Consider the following 19738-nt stretch of genomic DNA (forward strand, 5'->3'; position numbering starts at 1 on the left):
ATAAAAAAACTTATCATACATAACTTCAAGAATTCCTACCGTCACCAGTTTGTGATGGTTGTCTTATAAACAATACTGCATACAGATCTGTGGGCATATTTATGATCTATACAAATAACAAATTTCAAATACCAAAAGATAAATATCATTTCAGATGAAATTTCATGAAAGGCCACAGTTCTCGAGTTAGACACGGCCAGCCCTATACGCAATCATTTTATGCACAGCACACAAAGAACCTATAAAATACAACATCTAATAGCATGAAATGTAGCTATAAGATGGCATGACTGACATTTTACTCTTTTACAGAGGGCGAAGGGACATCTTGTAACCTTAATGAATAAATAGTTGCATCAGGGTCTATGAGTTTGCATTAGATCAGGCCATGAAATATTTAACATTCAGAGGACTATGAACATACCCATGCATTCATGTATCGACACAAAAATGTCAATCTTCAGGTGTTTTTGTCCAAAATGAGATCTCCAAAATTTATCTTGGCCTGGCCCCAATAAAAATTGGTACCTAATACAAGATCACTGTTAAGTCCATGACCTAGAACAGAAAAGAACTGTCCTCACAGGGTCAATATCTGAAAATTAAGAATTTGGACTCGCATTACTAGTAAGTCTGCAGACTATGCAAAATGATTAAATACTTTTTAAAAATAGGCATATGTATGTTAGTAGGACTAATGAATCAGTGCTACATTTAAGAACAGTTAAAAAATAAATTTCAAAATGTGTTTAAGGTTGAACTAGCAAGTTTCAAAGTTACTTTCAGAAAGAACAGGGTGGGAGATTGCAAATCAAATGCAGGAGGAACTTTATGTAAGAAAAATTTAAAAAAAAGAAAAGCGTGTGATATTATTATTTACCCTCCACTCTTCAACGTAGAATAGTAAGTGGTATGTAATATCATGTTCATGCCTATGTACAACCATTATATTCTATTTTTAGAACAGTGTATTTTAAAATGCCAAACAATAACCATTACTCACAAATCCCATTATCAGTGTCCATTGCACACCATTAAAGAAATGAATAAAGGTATAATACCTTCTGCGGGTGTGAAATAGCCACATTTGCAGTCTAGTCCATGATGGAAGCACTGTAATATTAATGGACATAAATAGTCAAAAGTAGATGTAAGCATGAACAAAAAGAAACATGCATATAAAATATGGAATGGATAACCTGAAGGAAAGAGATCAATTGGGAGACTCAGGCATATCAAAAAATAAAATAAGATTAAAATTACTAAAAAGAAATGAAACACGTGTATGACACAAGTGGCTAAGAATAGGATACAATGTTAGGCTTCTTATGAAGCCTTGAGCTCCATGAAATGAGAAATCTGAACAGCTGAGTAACTGCCAACTATTCAAGAAAGATCATATATAGTGTAGTTAGTTATAATGTATTAATATTATTAAGCTATGTAAGTTTGCAATGGAATTACTTCATTTAACTCACCCATGTCCAATGCAGAAGATGCATTTAACATCACAATTCACAAATGATACTATAAACCACAAAGAATTAAGAAACAACTTAAAATTACAATAAGCAGCTTGCATCTTTTGATTCCAAATGCAGATGATCAGAAAAATGTCAGCAGAGTCACTAATGTTCAGAGATGGTTCTAATGCTAGTATCTAAACAACTTCAACGGGAAGTTCTGTGGTCATATGCAAATGATATGAGATATTTTATTTTGTCGTTGAGAATGTAAATTACAGGAAGAAGCACTCTTTTTACTGTCCATATTCTATCATGTTATATTTATCTTAAGAATGTATCTACAAGAGTTCTTGATTAGCATCTTGAACAACGAACCGCTGAGAGAGGAGGAAACAGCACACAATTCTATGTAGCAGTGAAGATCAATTATGAAGGAAGGAATAGAGGTACAGAAAGAGAGAGGTTTCCTACCACAATGGTAATTTGAAAACCAGTTCAATACAGAAATAATTCTTGCAAAAATCACATTTTTTGTCAGCGTTTGTTGTAACAAATGTCGAACATTTTTAGGTACCTTGGGAGAACAAAACACAAAATACTGGGACTTTATTGTAAATGTAAACTATGTTGTTATGGTGTAAATATAAAAATGCGTAACAGCTCACTAGGAAATATCCCAGTGGTAGAAAAGTCCCAGATATACTCATGTGGTGGTTGCATGAATCTTCGGATGGAATGTATGAACTTGCTTACAAGAACTCATTGTTTGTAAGAAAGACTTCACTCACAGAGCAGCATGTCAATTGTTACGTGAGGAGAAAGTTTACAACACAAACACAGTTACAGGAAGAATAGATATATGAAAATAGTTTTCTGTACTGGATACCAGGCAATATCTACTGAATATCAAATTATTAAATGGGACCTGATATCAGATTCATCTGCCTATATTGCAATATCAAAACTTTACTACCTTTTTTTATTCAAATTACTTCTCCACAATTCAACAAATTATAAGAACCAAAATGACAGCTACATTATGATGCCACCAACATAACATTCTACCACAAACATCAGCAATTTCACCTTCCTAAGCTGGTAGCAAACAAGACAACCAAATTAAAATGTTGTAAAAAATATGAATAGCTTATATATAGATATATTACATATTACACAGGAAATAAAATTTTGATATGGCTAAGACATTTAAAATTGTCTGGCATACCTAACAGCTATGCAACATTTTCATTCTGCATAATCTATGTGCTGGGATGTCCAAAATTATGCAATGAAATGGGCTGCTTTTGGCATAACATTTTGACCACCCCAGCTACCTCTAGTAAAAGGATATTTTATCCCTTGTCCTGCCAATGAATAGTAGTTATGAAATTAAAATAAACCTTGACGTGATGTTTCAAACATGCCACACTTCCCACTCACTGTCTCTTAATTCTACTATCTTAAAATGATCTATTTCTCCTACCATTCTGCATTTTCACCTTTCCTCAGCCATAATGAGGCAATCCCATCAAAGAGAAAATAAAACAGGAAATATCTACTGGAATGATTCCATGCCGATATGTAGTTACGATAGTTCTTATTCTTCAAAACAAGCATCCATATTAATACAAATTAGGCTACAATCACTTGTTTAGATGTGAAGCAGAAAAAACATCTTGATTAGAACCTGTGTTTTATGCCAAACAGTAGAAAATAATTCCATACACTTACATGGTACGAATACTACCAATTCTTGCTCTTTCTTCAGACTGTTATCACATTTAAGAAAAATATAAATTCTTAATCAATTATTCAATATATCTATTGTCGCTACCACTTACACCATATTTTTTTTTTTGACAGGGACAAACTTGCACTTTTATGTAATACTTGGCACAACCAAGCATCATTTTGTAACATTTATCTATGTTGGTTCAGCTGCTTCCACATTCTTGCCATCACCAGACAAGTAGTAGTTGTAAACAAATACAGAAAGGAAATGCAAAATTTTCACATGCTTTGGTAACTATATGTTATACTACTACTAGTGTGTGTGTATCCTTATCTGCTGTATCACTGACAATAATCACAGCACCATTCAAGAACAAGCTCTGAAACATTAATTCAATAAACACGCAATGAAATCATGAGATGTATAAATCCCACAAATGATAACTTACCCTAAATAAACCCTTGCTTACTAAAATTAAATTCTAAACAGTCATTAAAGACACTGCTTTTAAAGTAGTTTGTAGTTACAGACCTTGACACAAGAATGGTAATAAGACAGAAGAAGAAAAGTATTTGAAGTACATTTTAATTTTGTAAAACGTGGTCTTCATTAAGACAAGTGAATGCGTTCTGCTATCTGTAACTAAATGAGCGTTACGGACAAGTACAAGTAGCATAGTGAGTTCAGTTTCTAACAGTGGATTGTATTTACCTTTGTCATGAAAGATGCTGCATGTGCACTTTCTGTGAAAACTGAGGAGCAGTGCCTGATTCTAATTTCAAATTTAAGTCTCATGCACAAATAATCTGCACAAGTATTTTTAGATACTATTAAACACAATGGCTGTTTGAATGTGTGGAATGAGGTACCCCATCCATCTACTTGAAGACCCCAAGATGAGTCAGCCTAGGATAAGGACTAGTTTTATCTAACAAAGGGTCCCCTTTCATTATACTTCAAGATGAAGATAGAGCCAACCCTCAAAACACTGCATACACCAATTCTAAATGGCTCTGTTGATGATATATCACTTACTGGGTCTCAGGACTCTATTGTACAGTATTCTGAACAGAATAAAACCTTTCATCTGGTGAAAAGGTGGGAGTACCTCTCATCTGGGTCTGTTAGGTAGTCCAATGATTCAGACTAGCTACAATGGACGCAACCGAGTTAAAACTCAAAACTCTTTTTTTACCTGAGGATGAAAACAGATCCAGTTTCCAAAATGATGTGTTCTATTTGGAATACTTGACAACATATTTTATAATAAGACAATGGACACTGTCCAAAAGTTCTTCCACAACAAAACTTTTGTGATTACTTGTGCAATAACGTCTCCTGAAATACGTTTGTTCACAGTCTTTTGCATTCCCTTCCATCAACTCATTGTACTACCACTATTAACACATTAATAAGTATGCAGTAGACTCCATGATGTCCTAACAAGGGGATCCAGTCTATTATTACCCTGAGATCTGGCTCTGGTTTTGCAGTCTGGCAGTGGACCTTCCTCTGACTTCCCAGCAAAAATATTAGGTGTCAGTATTCCACTGTTTCTTTTGTAACACAATTTTATGTTTGCATTCTTTATTGTTACTTCATATCTCATAAGAGAGGCATCTTTTCACAGATTGTGGAAGCTCGGCTAGTATCGTGCTTGCTTACAGTATTGGAGACCAGGTTCAATTCACTGTTACATTTTTTTTTTAAAATCACCATGTTTGTAATGGATTTGGAAGATGTGAAATTTAACATTCTTTACAAGTCCACATTCATCCATTCATTTTGTTTCTTCCTGTATACGCATCTGACAATGAGAGGAACCCAGTTAGCTCCTCAATGCAAAGGATTGCAAATACACCAATATCTTACAAGAGTGAAACTTTATACATCATCAGAATAGCTTCAGACACATCAAACTAGTATAACGGGATTGAAGGATTCTGAACAGTACTCGTCCTAAACGTATAGAAAAAAACAACAATTTTCAACATCAAAACATCTAATGAATGTTTGCTTGCTGCACATGCATTTTGCAGAATTTTCTTCAGCCAGAAACCTTGGTTTACACTGCAGAAGTCGTGTGACTTTATTAGTTTTGGCAGCGCGCCATTCATACCTGATCATACTTTGGTGTGTAAACCTTCATTCTTGTACGATATTGGTGTATTTTCAACCTTTCACACAGTGCAACCAACTTTGCTCTTCATGATCTCAAATGCGAATGAAGGAAGAAAGAAAATTAATGCAAAGACTTTAAACAAATCATGACCTCCAAAGCCATTACAGACATGGTGAAAAAACCAACTAGGAATTGAATCTGGCTTGCTTGCACCATAGGAAATCATGCCAACAAACCTTTTGCGGTCAATAAAAAAACACGCCCTTTTATGACACTTATGAAGCACCATGTAGTCTGCTATAAGTTTACACGGCACTACAAACTGGAAGACAGTCATCTTCATACACATTGCCATAAGAACCACAAATCCTACTTAACAGCAAACATGAAAGATAAGAGTGTATTTTTTACAAAGAAACAGTGACGTGCTGACACCTAATATTTTGGTCAGAAGTCGGAGGCTGACCTTCTGCCATACTGTAAAATCAGAGCTGAATCAGAGGATTAACAATAACTGGGTACCTTATAAGTCTAAAGAATTCTGCTTGCAAATACACATATATTTGCTCACATTTGTTTCTAAACATTATTTTTGGGGCAGATTTTATTCAACGAACATTTCTGAGAACCCAAAATTAAATACCAACATACTTTATTTCCTTGATTCTGCTACACCTTGCAGAATCAATCAGATGGTTGTGCCAAGTGAACAGTATCTCACACCATATTTTGGCTGTGTTGAAGTGTTCATAGGGGGCAAAAAACAAGTCCCTCTTCCTTCAGGCAGAGCCAATTTTGTACAGGTAAAGAGAAACAGGTATATATACTGCATTTATCATTCATTTGGCAACTGAATTTCAAAGGGGGGGAAAAATATGTAATTGATAGTGTTTTGAAAGTACCATTAGTATAACTTCTACACACGACGTAAATTTAAGGACTTTTCTTATTTCTTTGTTGGGAGTTCCATTTGCATGAACATTAGAAAGTTTTGTCTCTATTATACCATTTCCACAGAAAACAAAATTGTACATATTACTACAGTATGGACTCGCGTTCTTGTTCTGTCCACTCATAACACAAGAAGAGGATCTTGACTGCAATCACTTCTGACATCACATTCGTGTCCAATCACTTCACACTCTCAAGTTTCATTAAAAGCCATCTGGAGGAAATTAAAAAAAAAAGTATCAGCATTCACTGCAGTTATATCCATTGTGGCCATCAACAAGTTTTTAATAAGAAAGGTCTTCTTCCATTAAGCTTCCAGCTTCCTAATACCACCTGTTCATTATATATTGTAAAGAGGAGAACCGTCATCATCGACTACACACTGATGATGTCCCCCCTCCCCCTCCCAAAATGAAGACAAAACCTCTTTACACATACTTATTTTTTCAATTCTCAGCTCTAATTGAAGGTTGTCATAAGTTTCCAATCCACCACCAATAATGGACCAAAGGTAACACCGTCATTCATACACACATACACAAAAATTGCAACTATCAAAAAGTTTTGATGTGCCCCTGTAGGATCAAAAAATAATGATAATAAGAGTTTGGGGATGAGGTGTCCGAGGGTATGCTAGTTGGTGAGGGTTGGTTTTGTACTACTGCCTTCAGTCCCCTGGGTCGCAGGGGAAAAAGACAGATGAACAGTTAATATATACTTCAGGGTAGAATGCATTTTCCATACGGCTCTTATTTTGCTGGGCAAGTGTTGCCAAAGTATTTACCTTCAACATACAGCAGCAAATGTTTTAACATCTTCACTGTAATCAATTTTATTCAAGTGGTTCTCTCTTGCTGGGATCATGTATACTCAATTCAAATTCTGCAATATTATTGTGTGGATACAAATTCAGCACTTTTAAAAATTTCTCCGTAAGCTTCAAACCATATTTTTGAAATAGTTTAACTATGTAATGTCACATTTCGCCACAACAAATTACATAAAAAGCATCTGAACCTACAATCTGTTGTTTGTTTCATGGCAACCATAAAACATTAGCAACCTGAATCCTTTGAAGACAAGTGGGAACTATGAAGAATTCTGTCTTCTGGGTTGTTGCGCTGTGTAGGCTGGTAGATTTCCACCAACGTTTCTGACGTTCATCGCCCTGATGACGGAGGGAGTATGACCTCGGAAACGGTAAACACCTACCAGACTACACGGCGCAAGAACCCAGAAGACAGAAATCTTCATACTCACCGGTGAAAACCTCAAATCTTACATGTGGGAACTATACATGCCAGCTGCTTTTAACAATGAGTAACTGCGTATTTTGTATTTGTGGGTCTAGTAAACATGAATTATTTCCTTTAACAGCATTAACCCATTAATTTTTGCAATGGTGAAGTATTTTCCTTGATGTACAAACAATTCTTAAATATTTAGTTTGTGACAGCGATAATTAAATCTAAATGTATGTGATTCCTCGGGTAGCATCAAAACAAATGCTAAAAACCTTTCAGTATTGCAGAAGTAAATACGGTACTTATAACAAAAGCAGTGAGAACGTTAAAATCCTTACCATTTATCAATTATATACCTCAGACATGCTAATTCCAAGCTACAGCATAAATTTTGAAGCTTCTGAAATAATTTACATAATGTTATTAAGTCACATTCCAGCCATGTAAGAAAAATAAAACATCAATAACATCATAAATTCTTACAGCTGCATCACTCAAACCAGCATTAAGTTTCTGAACAATGAAAATAATACACTAATTGAGCAACAATCAAAACAGACCATAAATGAAAACGGCGCACATGGCTTTAAACCGTAGTGCAAGAATTTGACATGTATCTACTACATGTACCAGTAAAATTTTTTTATAAGAATTCGATGAAAGCAAATGTCTCTGTGCCAAACACAATTTTCTCTTATCTGTGCTACAGAAGTAAAATAAAAACAAAAATGAACTACATTTCAATCTACACAAATTTACCATCCCTTAAAATAACACGACACATTGATTGTAAAACCTTGGTCATTTTAGTATAGTCTTTTAACACAGGCTTTAGGATCACAGGATAAGAAGGGTTCCAGTATTATGCCGTATCTAATAGCCTCTTCAAAATCAAAACTGCGGACAGGGTCAAGCTATGCTTCATTATTGCACTACTGTGTAGCAAAGTTTACCATGCTAGCAAATATGGCTGTTCCACATAAAATACCTTTAATTAATGTAACAAACAGCCATTGCCAGTCTTTGCATTACCCACAAGAAGTGGTATGACTTCAAAATAAAGAAAAATTAACTGCCCAATCAAAATATGGAAAATTTACCCACTGCTTAAGAGTAGTTCACAACTTCATGCTCTGTAGCATGAAATTAACATTCTGAAACCATTTGCTTATGTATTATCTTTTCCCATCCAATTTCAAAATCATTCAGCACTCTTAATAAAACGATGACCTTCAGGGTTGTCAGCCGTGTCAGCTGAGCTGGTGAAGAAGCTGCCATTCCAAGATTTATGCTGTTTTCAAAATGTTGGCAGTTTCTTCATCAGCTCTACTGACACGGCTGACAACCTGAAAGTCTCATTACTACAAATGCCATGAAAACTTTAAATTTGGATATTGAACACTCTTATTCTACTGGGTCTAATATCAAGACAAACACAACATTAAATTCCGCTACAAGTTCAGCTATTTGCGATCACTTCTGCCATCTCCTTGCTGTAATTTAAATATATTTAAAGTCTGTTTATAAGCAACATGAATTTGCCAATGGAAAATTTCACTCTATTAATAAAAACAGTTTATAAGTTTGAATTTTGCCAAATTAATTTAGATTAGAATTCCATAATAAAAAGGAGAGGGAGGGGTAAGGGATAGATCTGTAATATATTTGAACAAACTAAAAATGTTCTTGCTCTGTCTCTGTTAAAATTGCCTTTGGTGAGTGGGCAAGCATTTTTCTGGAGCCGTGAGAACAAGATATATAAAACATTAGCTCCAACTGAACATGCAAGACATTACAAAAACATGTATCAGTATTATGGAATCCACTCACCCAGCAGAATTAAAGATCTACTTTTGGAAAACAGAGGCCAAATCCTCAGAATGTGGACAAGTGATGGAGAAAATGGAAGTTAGTAGGAAATGCAGTGGCACATCCAACAACGTTCAGTGGGGAGTTTTGTTTGTACTTGTTTGCAATAGCAGTAGTAAAAAAAAGCACTTCCATCCCACCTTTCTATGTTAGGTCGAGTCACTGATAAAAGTTTTCTCTCTTGTTATGTTCTACCATTAAACCAATAATAAATGTAAGATTTAATGGATCTTGACATATTTGTTCTGCTGCTCTGATAATTCCTTCTAGAAATTCTTCATTTTCCATGATCTTTATGGTTCTCTGGGTGAAGACTATCCCAGGAGGAGATGCTGGGGTTACTGATCTCAGTGATTACTTCATCTTTCCAGACACAACAACTTGGTGTTAGTGCACCTCAGATGATTCGGGCTTCTGCGAATGATGATTAGATGGGTCTGGAGTGCTGAGAGGGGGCTACAAATAGAAAGATCGCCAAATATACATCTGCAGTTTTAATATTATCAGTTCTAGTTCTGGTGCATTTGCAGCATTACTTAGTATAATAGGCAAGGGCCTAAATGACATATAAGTTTCAAAGTATGTCCACAGCTTTACTGAAAAACATTAACATCCTCTGACCATCTGCCACACTATATGAGTCTGTTTCCACACAATACAAACACCATCTCCTTGTTCTATAAAAGGCATTCTTTAATGAATAATTTATTAAATAAACATTTAAAGACACGTGGACACAACCTCCTCAAAATGCATTCATGTTACAGACATCATGCAATGAACATATAAAATAAGAGTCATGTACATATTACATAATGTGAATGTAAACCTTCTCAAAACAATAGTTGCTTCTATAAATTTCTAATAACCTTGGTGATTAAGCTGGTGGGATGGTGTTGCCCCCCAGTACCACAACCACCGTATAAGCAGGAACCAGAAGTCTGAATTTTACTAATTACTTCAAACAAACAATTGAGAAAAGAAGCATAATTTGCAGGGATTTAAGAAAACCAATGACGAGAATACAATCGACAGCAGTGCAAACGCCTGGGATTAAATAAGCTCTTACTGCATGGAGGAAGAAGATATGACCTGAATGTGTTGCCAATTTCACTGCACTTCAAGAAGACACCCAAGAAAATGCAGGAAAGGATTGCTAAGTTGGGCTTGGAATTGAGCGCTTCCTAACGTTACAGAACTGACGGAGGCATACGTTAAAGAGCTGATCACTTAAAACCTGTTTCAACTGGGTGTCACAGGAGTCACCTAATTAAGAGGCAGAGTAGAGGAAGCTTTGCTACTGACGGATTTTTCCTAGCATTGGGAGGCAACAAAGGAGCATCTACCTGAAAAGAGAATGCATAGATCCTCCAAGGTAATTAGGGATGAGAAAGTTGATCTTCATTACTATGAGTCATAAATGACAGAAAGAAGGCTAGGATGCAAACAACACTAGATTCCTCTTGCAAGAAGGACGATGCCTCCAGATAAACGGCCCTTAACTTCTGGATTTAAGTTCCTGAAATGTACGTGGAGGGCAATTCACCCTTCAAGGAACAAACTGATATGCACACTGTATCCTTAAATCAATAAAATTATTGGAAACCTAATCTTTACCTGTATTTAATTTTCAAGTTTATAATTTTACTGGAATGAATCATCATTATAACATGAAGGTCTACTATTCCATATCCAACAGGAAATGATGGGTATTGAGGGCCCACTGTACCTGGGAAAAGTGAAATTTGGAATAGAGCTCGACAGCATACTAACAAATTCTGTTACAACATATGCATGTTAAAACATGGTGGCACAGAGCAGAATTTTTAAGTTATATATGAGTGCACTGTACTTACTATGCTATGTTGTAATCCAGCAACTGCACCTGCAGCTCCGCCTGGTGCGGTTCCAGCACCCCCTCCTCCAGCTGCCACTGAATGGGGTACCTGGTCATGAGGTGTGGTAGAATGGGCTTGCTGAACAGGAAGGGCACCTGCATAGTAACCTCCATTAATTCCTTCAGGATAGCTTGTAGTGCTGAGGAAGTATTCCTTATTCACACAGTTACGAAGACAATCAGGGATCCTGCCCACGATGGCACGCCGTATCTCACTTGCTGCCATTTCACGAAGCTCTGTGCACGAAGCATCAGAGTAGAAAGCAGCGTGAGGTGTGCAGAGAAGATTTGGAGCATCCTTTAATGGACCTACAAGCACAACATTCTTTTAACTTTTAGGCCAAGAAGTATCAAATGGTATGATGGTCTGTGAATGGTACAATGGAAGGATTATGCAAGGAGGCAGTCATATTTTAAGGCACTATTTCAGTATTTAATTAGAGGAACTGAGGAATATGAAAAACTTGTCAGGCCACTGGGCAGACATTTGAACCTATAATCTTCTGAATATTAAGCTTAAATACTAACCAATAAACTATTATACTTTTTAGAATTAATTGAAACTGCTCCATCAGATACAAAAATGTAACAATCTTCAGAGGCTTACAAGGCACATTCCAAGAGTATATTCCCGTATCTTCATGTTACTAACAATTTCACACCATAAGTTAACGTGCTCTGATTTAATTTAATGTTTCTGTTGCAAGTCTTAACTCCCTCTCACTTGCAAATGCTAGTCTTGAAGAACTTTCCCATCCCCACCCACCAAAAAATGCATAAGTTAATTTTAAACTTGATTACAAAATCACTAATTGTAATTATCAAATATGCCCAAGAGAGTGCCTTTATAAATAAATAGCCCTGGCCACCTTTACCTACAAAAGTCTATGCACTAAGGAATGTATACCCCATAAACACCCAAGAACCTCACAGACAAAAAATCTGTCTCCTGGTCACAAGTTTCACAAAGATTAGCACCAGACAGAAATTTTTTGAAAAATGTATCTTTGACTGCATTTCTGAAAATGTCGCATACCACACATAAATCATAATAGGGGCAGCTGCTTAATTAGGCCAAAGTGCTCTAGTCTCGATGTGTCCCAATTAACCAGGATCCAGTTTTGGCTGTCACAGATTGTTATAATTACATTGAACATGGCATTACAGATTACCCGAACAAAAAATAGGTAAGATATGCCAAATATATGCCCCCAAATCCTTTGGTCAAGTGATATGATTTGTTAGTAGTTGAAAAGTGTTCTGGTAAAGCATTGTGATGCCTGCATAGTGAAACTAATATGCATTTCCATAAAAATTTGATACCATATTACGCCTTATGGCAACTAAAACAGCTTAGTTAAAAGATGCACTCCGGAGCAAGTGCATGGTGTCTACCCATGTATATAACTGTATGCAGAGATGGCTAAACTGGGAAAAACACTGATTTAAGAAACATCAGATTAGGACTCCATGTAATTCTTATGTGGATCAGATCAATATGAGAACATGGCGTGCACTCCGCTAAATTATGTGCATCATTTTATTACCACTGACAACTGAAATACCTTGGAACACATTATATGGTTCATTCTCATGCACATCCAAAGCCGCTGCTCGGATGCGTCCTTGCTTGAGAGCAGCAGCTAAAGAGTCGTCATCCACCAGGCCACCTCGTGCTGTGTTCACTAAAAATGCTCCTGTCAATAAAAAACCAAATGATTAAGATAAAGAAGCATATGACCTCTCGCAAAAAAAATGTTCAAGATGTATAATTAAGTACAATTCATATGGAAGGGGCAGATTTCAAAAGATCAAAAACTGCAACAATATGAAACACAGAAAATTAAGCACAGAACTGTGCATAAAATTATTCAAGAGGCTGCTGAACACTTCATCCGATAAACAACGCTTCTGTGGTTTTAAAATGAGGACAAGATGTGAAAAAACTAGACCACAATGCTTTCAGACTTGAAAATTAATCTGCCACACACACAGGGCAGTAGTACAACTTTGTCCTGGCAGACCATAAAACATCACAATCCAACAGACTGACTGCAAGACATTTTGTAAAAGGAATTCCTCCATCAGAAAAGGTAAAGCCCAAGGACAACTGGAAAAACAAAATAAATCTCTTTTATACAAATACTAAAGAGCAGGTCTTTACTTTTATTTCAAAATTTACCACACCAGAGTAAATGTATAGTACAAACAAGTCAAGATAATAACTGTGCTGCAATAAATATCAGCCTTCTTAACACCTCATGCAATGTGTTAACGATGGGGGGGGGATGTATAGGGTTGAAGAACTATTGCAGTAGTACAACCAACATCAATATTGTACAAATTCAAAAGCATGTTGTTGTTTTTTAAGTTATTTTTATGAACAGTGTGTGTAGACTTTCATAAGAAAACCTTCAGAAAGTTCATATTAAATACGTATTAGCAGAAGTCCCCACATTAAAGTAAAAATCACATAACATTATTGAGGTTGCCTTGACAACGGACCTGGAAGAACAAAATCTTAAATCCACTTTAACATTCAATGAAAGATGTCATTTTTAAGAACTTTCAAATGAACAGAGTTTAAAAATACCAAAAAAAAAAAAGGCAATGTTGAATTACATGTAAATAAGCCCCTATCATGGCAGCAACGTAACTATGCATTCTCTTTTTCTCATTTATTTTAAGAAACAAGGTTTACATACCATTGTGCACTGTCAGAACACATCAGCAGCAGGATGATTTAATGTCTACATTAATATAATTTCTTAGTTAACCTTTATAATTTGTGCACAGCTTACATGTGATCCAGCTGGCCATGCATCTCATTAAATCAGTAATATAGGAGCTAAGTCGGACCAGTAGTCCGATAATACAAGGGATATAACAGCTATAATCTCAATGATGAAGGTTAATGAAATTAAATTATGATCATGAAAAACTATGTACTACCTGGCCTCATCTGCTTGATGGTGAATTCATTGATAAGGTGATGGTTATGTTCGTTGAGTGTGCAGTGCAGTGAAACACAGTCTGACTGGAACAACAAGTCCTGAGGGCAGAAAACAACACCAAAATTATATGCGCAGAGAGAATGCAGAACAAATCAAGGTTAAAATTTAATAACAGATTTCAATGTCTCAAACACCTCTGAAAACAAGTGTTAATATTCAGCATGGTACATCTAGCACAGCTACACAATTCTCAGTAAAATAGAATACTTTAACTAAGATCCTGGTTCTACAGATTGCTATAATTTGCTCTTGAATTATTCCATGTGATAAAAATTTATTTCAAACATTGATCTGCTAATTCTCATGTTTTCTACAGGAATTCATTCTTAAAGTTTACAAAATTTGTGTCTGTTGATTTTATTTTCCAGCCTTTCTTCCATAGCAAAACATCTCCAAAGGTACAGAAACCAAAGAAAATAATAACAGCTATTAATAAGGTAACCTTGAGTACTAAAACAGACAGAGATAAAACTCACCTGCAATGTATAGACTCGAGTCAGACCAAGTGATTTTTCAATTCCATCAGGCAAGTAAGGATCATAGAAAATAACATTGAAACCAAAGACCTTGGCTCGAAGAGCCACTGCAGATCCAATGCGACCTAACAAGAAGAAATAATTGGAGTCAATACAAAATACTTTATTAAGGCAACACAAACACCCCTTTTTATATAAAAGGGTGTTAGTGTTGCATAAGAAAATATCAGAACCCAACAAACATACATGCCACAAAATGGAAGAGTCTATGGTAATATTACAGACCCAACTATTTCCTTATGGAAGACAATTTTGGCTTTGAAAAATACTGACTAAATCCCACAACTACACATATCAAAACTGTTGCACAAATTATGCTGGCGGACCCCCCCCCCTGGCATTGAAAATTTCTGGCAGAAAGCCCATCGGATATAGAAGACCTAATTTAAATTATATGCAAACAAAACCCTTTTGGTTTTGGAGAATACAAGCACAGCTCCACCATTAGGTGGCATTTTTGCCCAGAGTCTCAATGGGCTTTGAAATGCTGAGAGAATACCACAATTAAACACATTACAGGCGTGCTTTCTTACTATTTCTAACCGTGGAACATTGCAATATTAAAAATACAGACATGACACCACCATTTAATACACTGGAGCTGTGTTACATTATTTGCCCAAAGAATCATTCTTGCTTTGGAAATAAAGACAGAACCCCATAATTAGATACATTAGAATTGTTTCCTTGATACACCACATGCGTTTCTCAAACTTTTTACTTACAGAACCATTCTGGTTAGGAAAAGCAATGATATAAACCCACCATTCAACACGCTACTGCCATGTTTCTTGCAGGTAAATAACATATAAAATATATAGTTAGTAACTACAATAATGGATTAAAACCTTTGCTTTGTACTTGATTCAAACAGTTTTCTGGCTGAAGTCTATTTCAGAAATTCTCCCCCTGTACTTCCCTCTCTTCAAGCCCACCAAAAGACGAGGCCACGGAGCTGACAAGACTGACCCAGCATGTACATTCTGCCTTTGTCCTCATTCATTACTTTAAATGCCACCTTTCTACTTTCACTACCTTGTCAAAATAAAATTTTAACCATTATTCAGCTTTTTCCGAGACACCTGACACACTAAAATTAGCAATGGTAACCCAATTTTGGGTCACGACCGAGGGGTTAAAACCACTGGTCTCACGGAACAGTACAAGCCAAGACAGAAAACACACATACAAGATATTCAGATAAGGAAGAGAGCAAAATAAAAGTCTGTTATGGGTGAATAAAATGGTTAACAAGAGTCTAACTGGATAAATGATAACATTGCAGGATATAAAAAATTAGAAGTAAGGGTATAGAGGGGGTATAGCTCCCACTCATTCTTGACCTCGGCAGTAGATGGAGGTGAGTGGTCAACATCATGCCCCGGCCGCGCTTTACCCCAGGGAATGTACTCCGGTTTTATAAATGGATGTTAAAATAAACGTACACTTTGTAACACATGTGACAATCACATACAATACTGCTTCCATTAATCAGTTATGCAATGGCATAAAATGTAGTACAATTCGATTCATATCACTTACCAAGTCCAACAATACCAAGAGTATCTCCACGTATTCTGGCACAGCCCTGAGCTGCCTCTCGGACTTGCTCAGGGCCCGTAAATTTCTTGCCTTCTCGAACCATGTTGGCTAGCCAGTATGTACGACGATATAAGTTGAGAATCAGGCATAATGTAGTATCTGCTACCTCCTCTACACCATATCCTGGGACATTGCATACAGCAATACCTAGTTCACCTGCAGCCTACAGAAAAGCAACAAATTAACAATACAAAAAACATCTTAAGGGTAACCAGAAATGATATCTTGCTTTAATTTATTTGTTAAATAGTTTTTACATTACGATACTCTCATATTTCTTTGTCATACGCATTACATACTTATGCTTTCCAGATCACAATATTGTGTCACTATCAACATTTATTACTCATTACGAAATGTTATCGAGTAAAATATTCTAAAACTGTAATGCTTATTACAAAAACTCATACGAATGAAAATCATAAACTATGAGTAGCTTATGCACATACTCACACCCACAAAAGTCTGCTGTATTTTCTATTAATACGTGATCTGAAGTACTTCAAGATTTTCACGTGTGATTTAGTTGTAACCAAGTAGAAATGTTTGAGAAACACAGCATTATTTATTTCACAGCTACGTTAATAATTCATGCATGGCCCAAAGTACGAGACGACTATACACTGATCAAACAAAAGAAAATTCTTGCAGTTCTATGTCAATACAGAGCTAAACCAAAGAATTATCACCTCCTGTCTTCTGGACACATGGCACATTAATTCATGTTTTCAATTCCTTCAACTATAGAATTAGTGGCTTAACAACATTCAGTCCTCAAGATATAATAAAAACAAAGTCTTAAAGGAGCTACTACCTTAACATCTATGTTATCAACTCCGCTACCGATACGGACAATGATTCTCAGTGTCTTGAATTTCTCAAGATCTTCTTTTGTGAGAATAATTGTGTGCCACATGAGGGCTCCCACAGCTTCATTTAGGACCTGAAACATTATAATGCACATTATACATGAAGCTTAATTTGTGAATTCACGTACATCACTCCTTGTTAATCCTATAACAAACATTATCTACAATGAAATGATCTAGTTATACGGGGACATACGCACAAGGGATTAATTCAAACAGGCCACGTAAGACTCACTGTTTGACGTAGTAGAATTTTTAAACTACAAACATTATTAAAAATATATTAAAATTAACCGTCAATCACAATATAATATTATTAAAAAATTAAAATATCATTTTACGTTCCCTATCGAGTACTCGATTTACATGTGGAACATACACGACATGTTTCTGCTATATAAATAGCCATCATCAGGTGTTATGTATTAAAACTTTTCACTAAATTACTGATTTTTTACTGATTTTTAATGATTTTTAGTCTTCGTTTTTTCTTATAATGTTCTTGTCCTTTATATCTTACAAACATTAACTCAATCTGGATGTGGGACTGTCATATGACCACCTAAATCACATAAGTCAAATTCAGTCCAATGTTTGAAAACTTACACTCCAAGCCAACGTTGAACCGAGTCAAATAGTTTTATGAAGTATAAGCATATTAAGAAATGTTAGCGCAGTATGACAATTATGGCATATTTGCTATGTTATTGCCTCTTGATTTGAAATTTGTTGATGCTAACTTTTTATGTACACACAGGATGAGGGGGGGGGGGGGGGGGGGCCCAAAGACCAGCAGATATAGATGCATGCACGTGCACGCACATACACACACACACAGTGAATCCAACAGATGCATTTTGAAAAATTCTATTACGAATTGGAAAAAAACTAAAAGGATTAGATGCACATGTAATTCATGCCTGTTTGTTATTCTGCAATGCTGAAAAAAAACCCACGACAACTTAACTCAAGACTTAGAATATGAGTTATGAGTAATCCTTATAACACCAAAGACAGTACGAAAAGGTTAGAACACTATCCGGATGAAACAGAAACACTTAAATTTTACCAAATAAATGTTTATTTAATCAGTTTAATAATAATAAATGATCAGCATTAACATAATAAACAATTAACATTCTTTCAAATTAAAAGTTTGAATTTCTCAACTGAACATCATTCTAACCATTTGATAATAATATTTTTTTTATCTCTTTAAGTCAACAAACTAGCCTGTGCTCACAAATATATTTTATTTATATCACACTTTAAAGTACTTACCTACAATATGCTAACAATAAATCTGAAAATTAAGAACAGAATGTCACTGCAAAAAGATTGTTTTTTTCAGGAGTTATTAGTTACCACATAACGTTTTGAAGAGTTCTAATTTTTCTGCAATATGCATATTACACAAAATGCCATACAGGGCATTAGACCAGTGGGGAAACCTTAGTGTTTAGTATATCATCCCAGTATTCAAAGGTCCCCGGCTCCATCCTGTCACCATTATTACTATAAATTACACGTAAATAACGATCACTCAAAATAATGTCCGACACTACATAGTCTGAACTACTGAAAAAGCGTCATTAAATTAACTACAAATAATAAAATAATGACAACCACCTGAAGACAGGAGTACAGCCAGTTCCCAAAAACACTGTATCAAATATATCTCAATGGCAATGTCCAACTCAATATCTGATTAACTGGCTGCCACAAACCTTTGTAAAATGATAAATGTTCAATAACCTACATAAGTAACAAACAATGAGTGCAGGCTTTAGTGTGTGCATCTGAGCTTTAAGGTGCATCTTCCTTTTGGCTTAACTGTTTTGATGAGGACATATTTTTTTGACTTTCTACATCACCATCACAGATTCAGCAAAATCTACATCCCAATGAATAATTAATTACCATTTGTACAAATATTTTTATGTTTGGTAATCAGTATGAATTAACTCAGCCATAGAAAGTGTTCCTGAGTTTTGTGTGCATGCAAAGCATGTATCCCATTTCTTGTGTCTTTCTGTCGTATTAAACCCTATAAATTGTTCTGTATGTGTCCACCTTCATTAATTCTTTCATACAGACTGACAAACTCTTCTGTGATGAATCCACCAGAAGAACCAATAAATACAGTTTCAGAAATAATATAATACCAATCACACATTTGAAACCAATCAAAATTACTGTATTTGTAGTGTTTCCTCATCTTGCCACTATTAATTACTCACATAGAGTATCTACTGCAGCTCATACAGAGGGACACAGCCACGCCGCAAAGATGCAATCCGGAACAGACGCCATACAGCTCCTATGAAAATAACTTTCCGGGCCTCCAAAATGCTTCATCGCGGAAATGCATGTACCATAACTCAATAATTATAAATTATTTCTATCACACAGCAATTTGAATGTGTTAAAAAACAC

At 35.6% G+C, this 19738-nt stretch overlaps 1 protein-coding gene across 1 annotated transcript in view; it reads right to left on the reverse strand.

Annotated features, from left to right (window-relative positions):
• Positions 1–1259: 1259 nt before the first annotated feature.
• The window catches only part of CtBP (C-terminal binding protein), a 71418-nt gene continuing 52939 nt past the window's right edge, over positions 1260–19738 (reverse strand). Inside the window, exons 3-9 of the mRNA XM_022068833.2 lie at positions 17248–17376; positions 16374–16596; positions 14772–14896; positions 14234–14333; positions 12847–12978; positions 11241–11590; positions 1260–9840 (exon numbers count right to left, since the gene is read on the reverse strand). Coding sequence (XP_021924525.1) covers positions 9772–9840; positions 11241–11590; positions 12847–12978; positions 14234–14333; positions 14772–14896; positions 16374–16596; positions 17248–17376 — 1128 coding nt within the window. The 3' untranslated portion in view covers positions 1260–9771. The remainder of the gene's footprint in view (positions 9841–11240; positions 11591–12846; positions 12979–14233; positions 14334–14771; positions 14897–16373; positions 16597–17247; positions 17377–19738) is intronic.

This window comes from Zootermopsis nevadensis, unplaced genomic scaffold (genome assembly GCF_977971745.1).
Source record: "Zootermopsis nevadensis isolate Lab colony 2312 unplaced genomic scaffold, Znev_1.0 Znev_ptg000017l, whole genome shotgun sequence".
NCBI lineage: Eukaryota > Metazoa > Arthropoda > Insecta > Blattodea > Termopsidae > Zootermopsis > Zootermopsis nevadensis.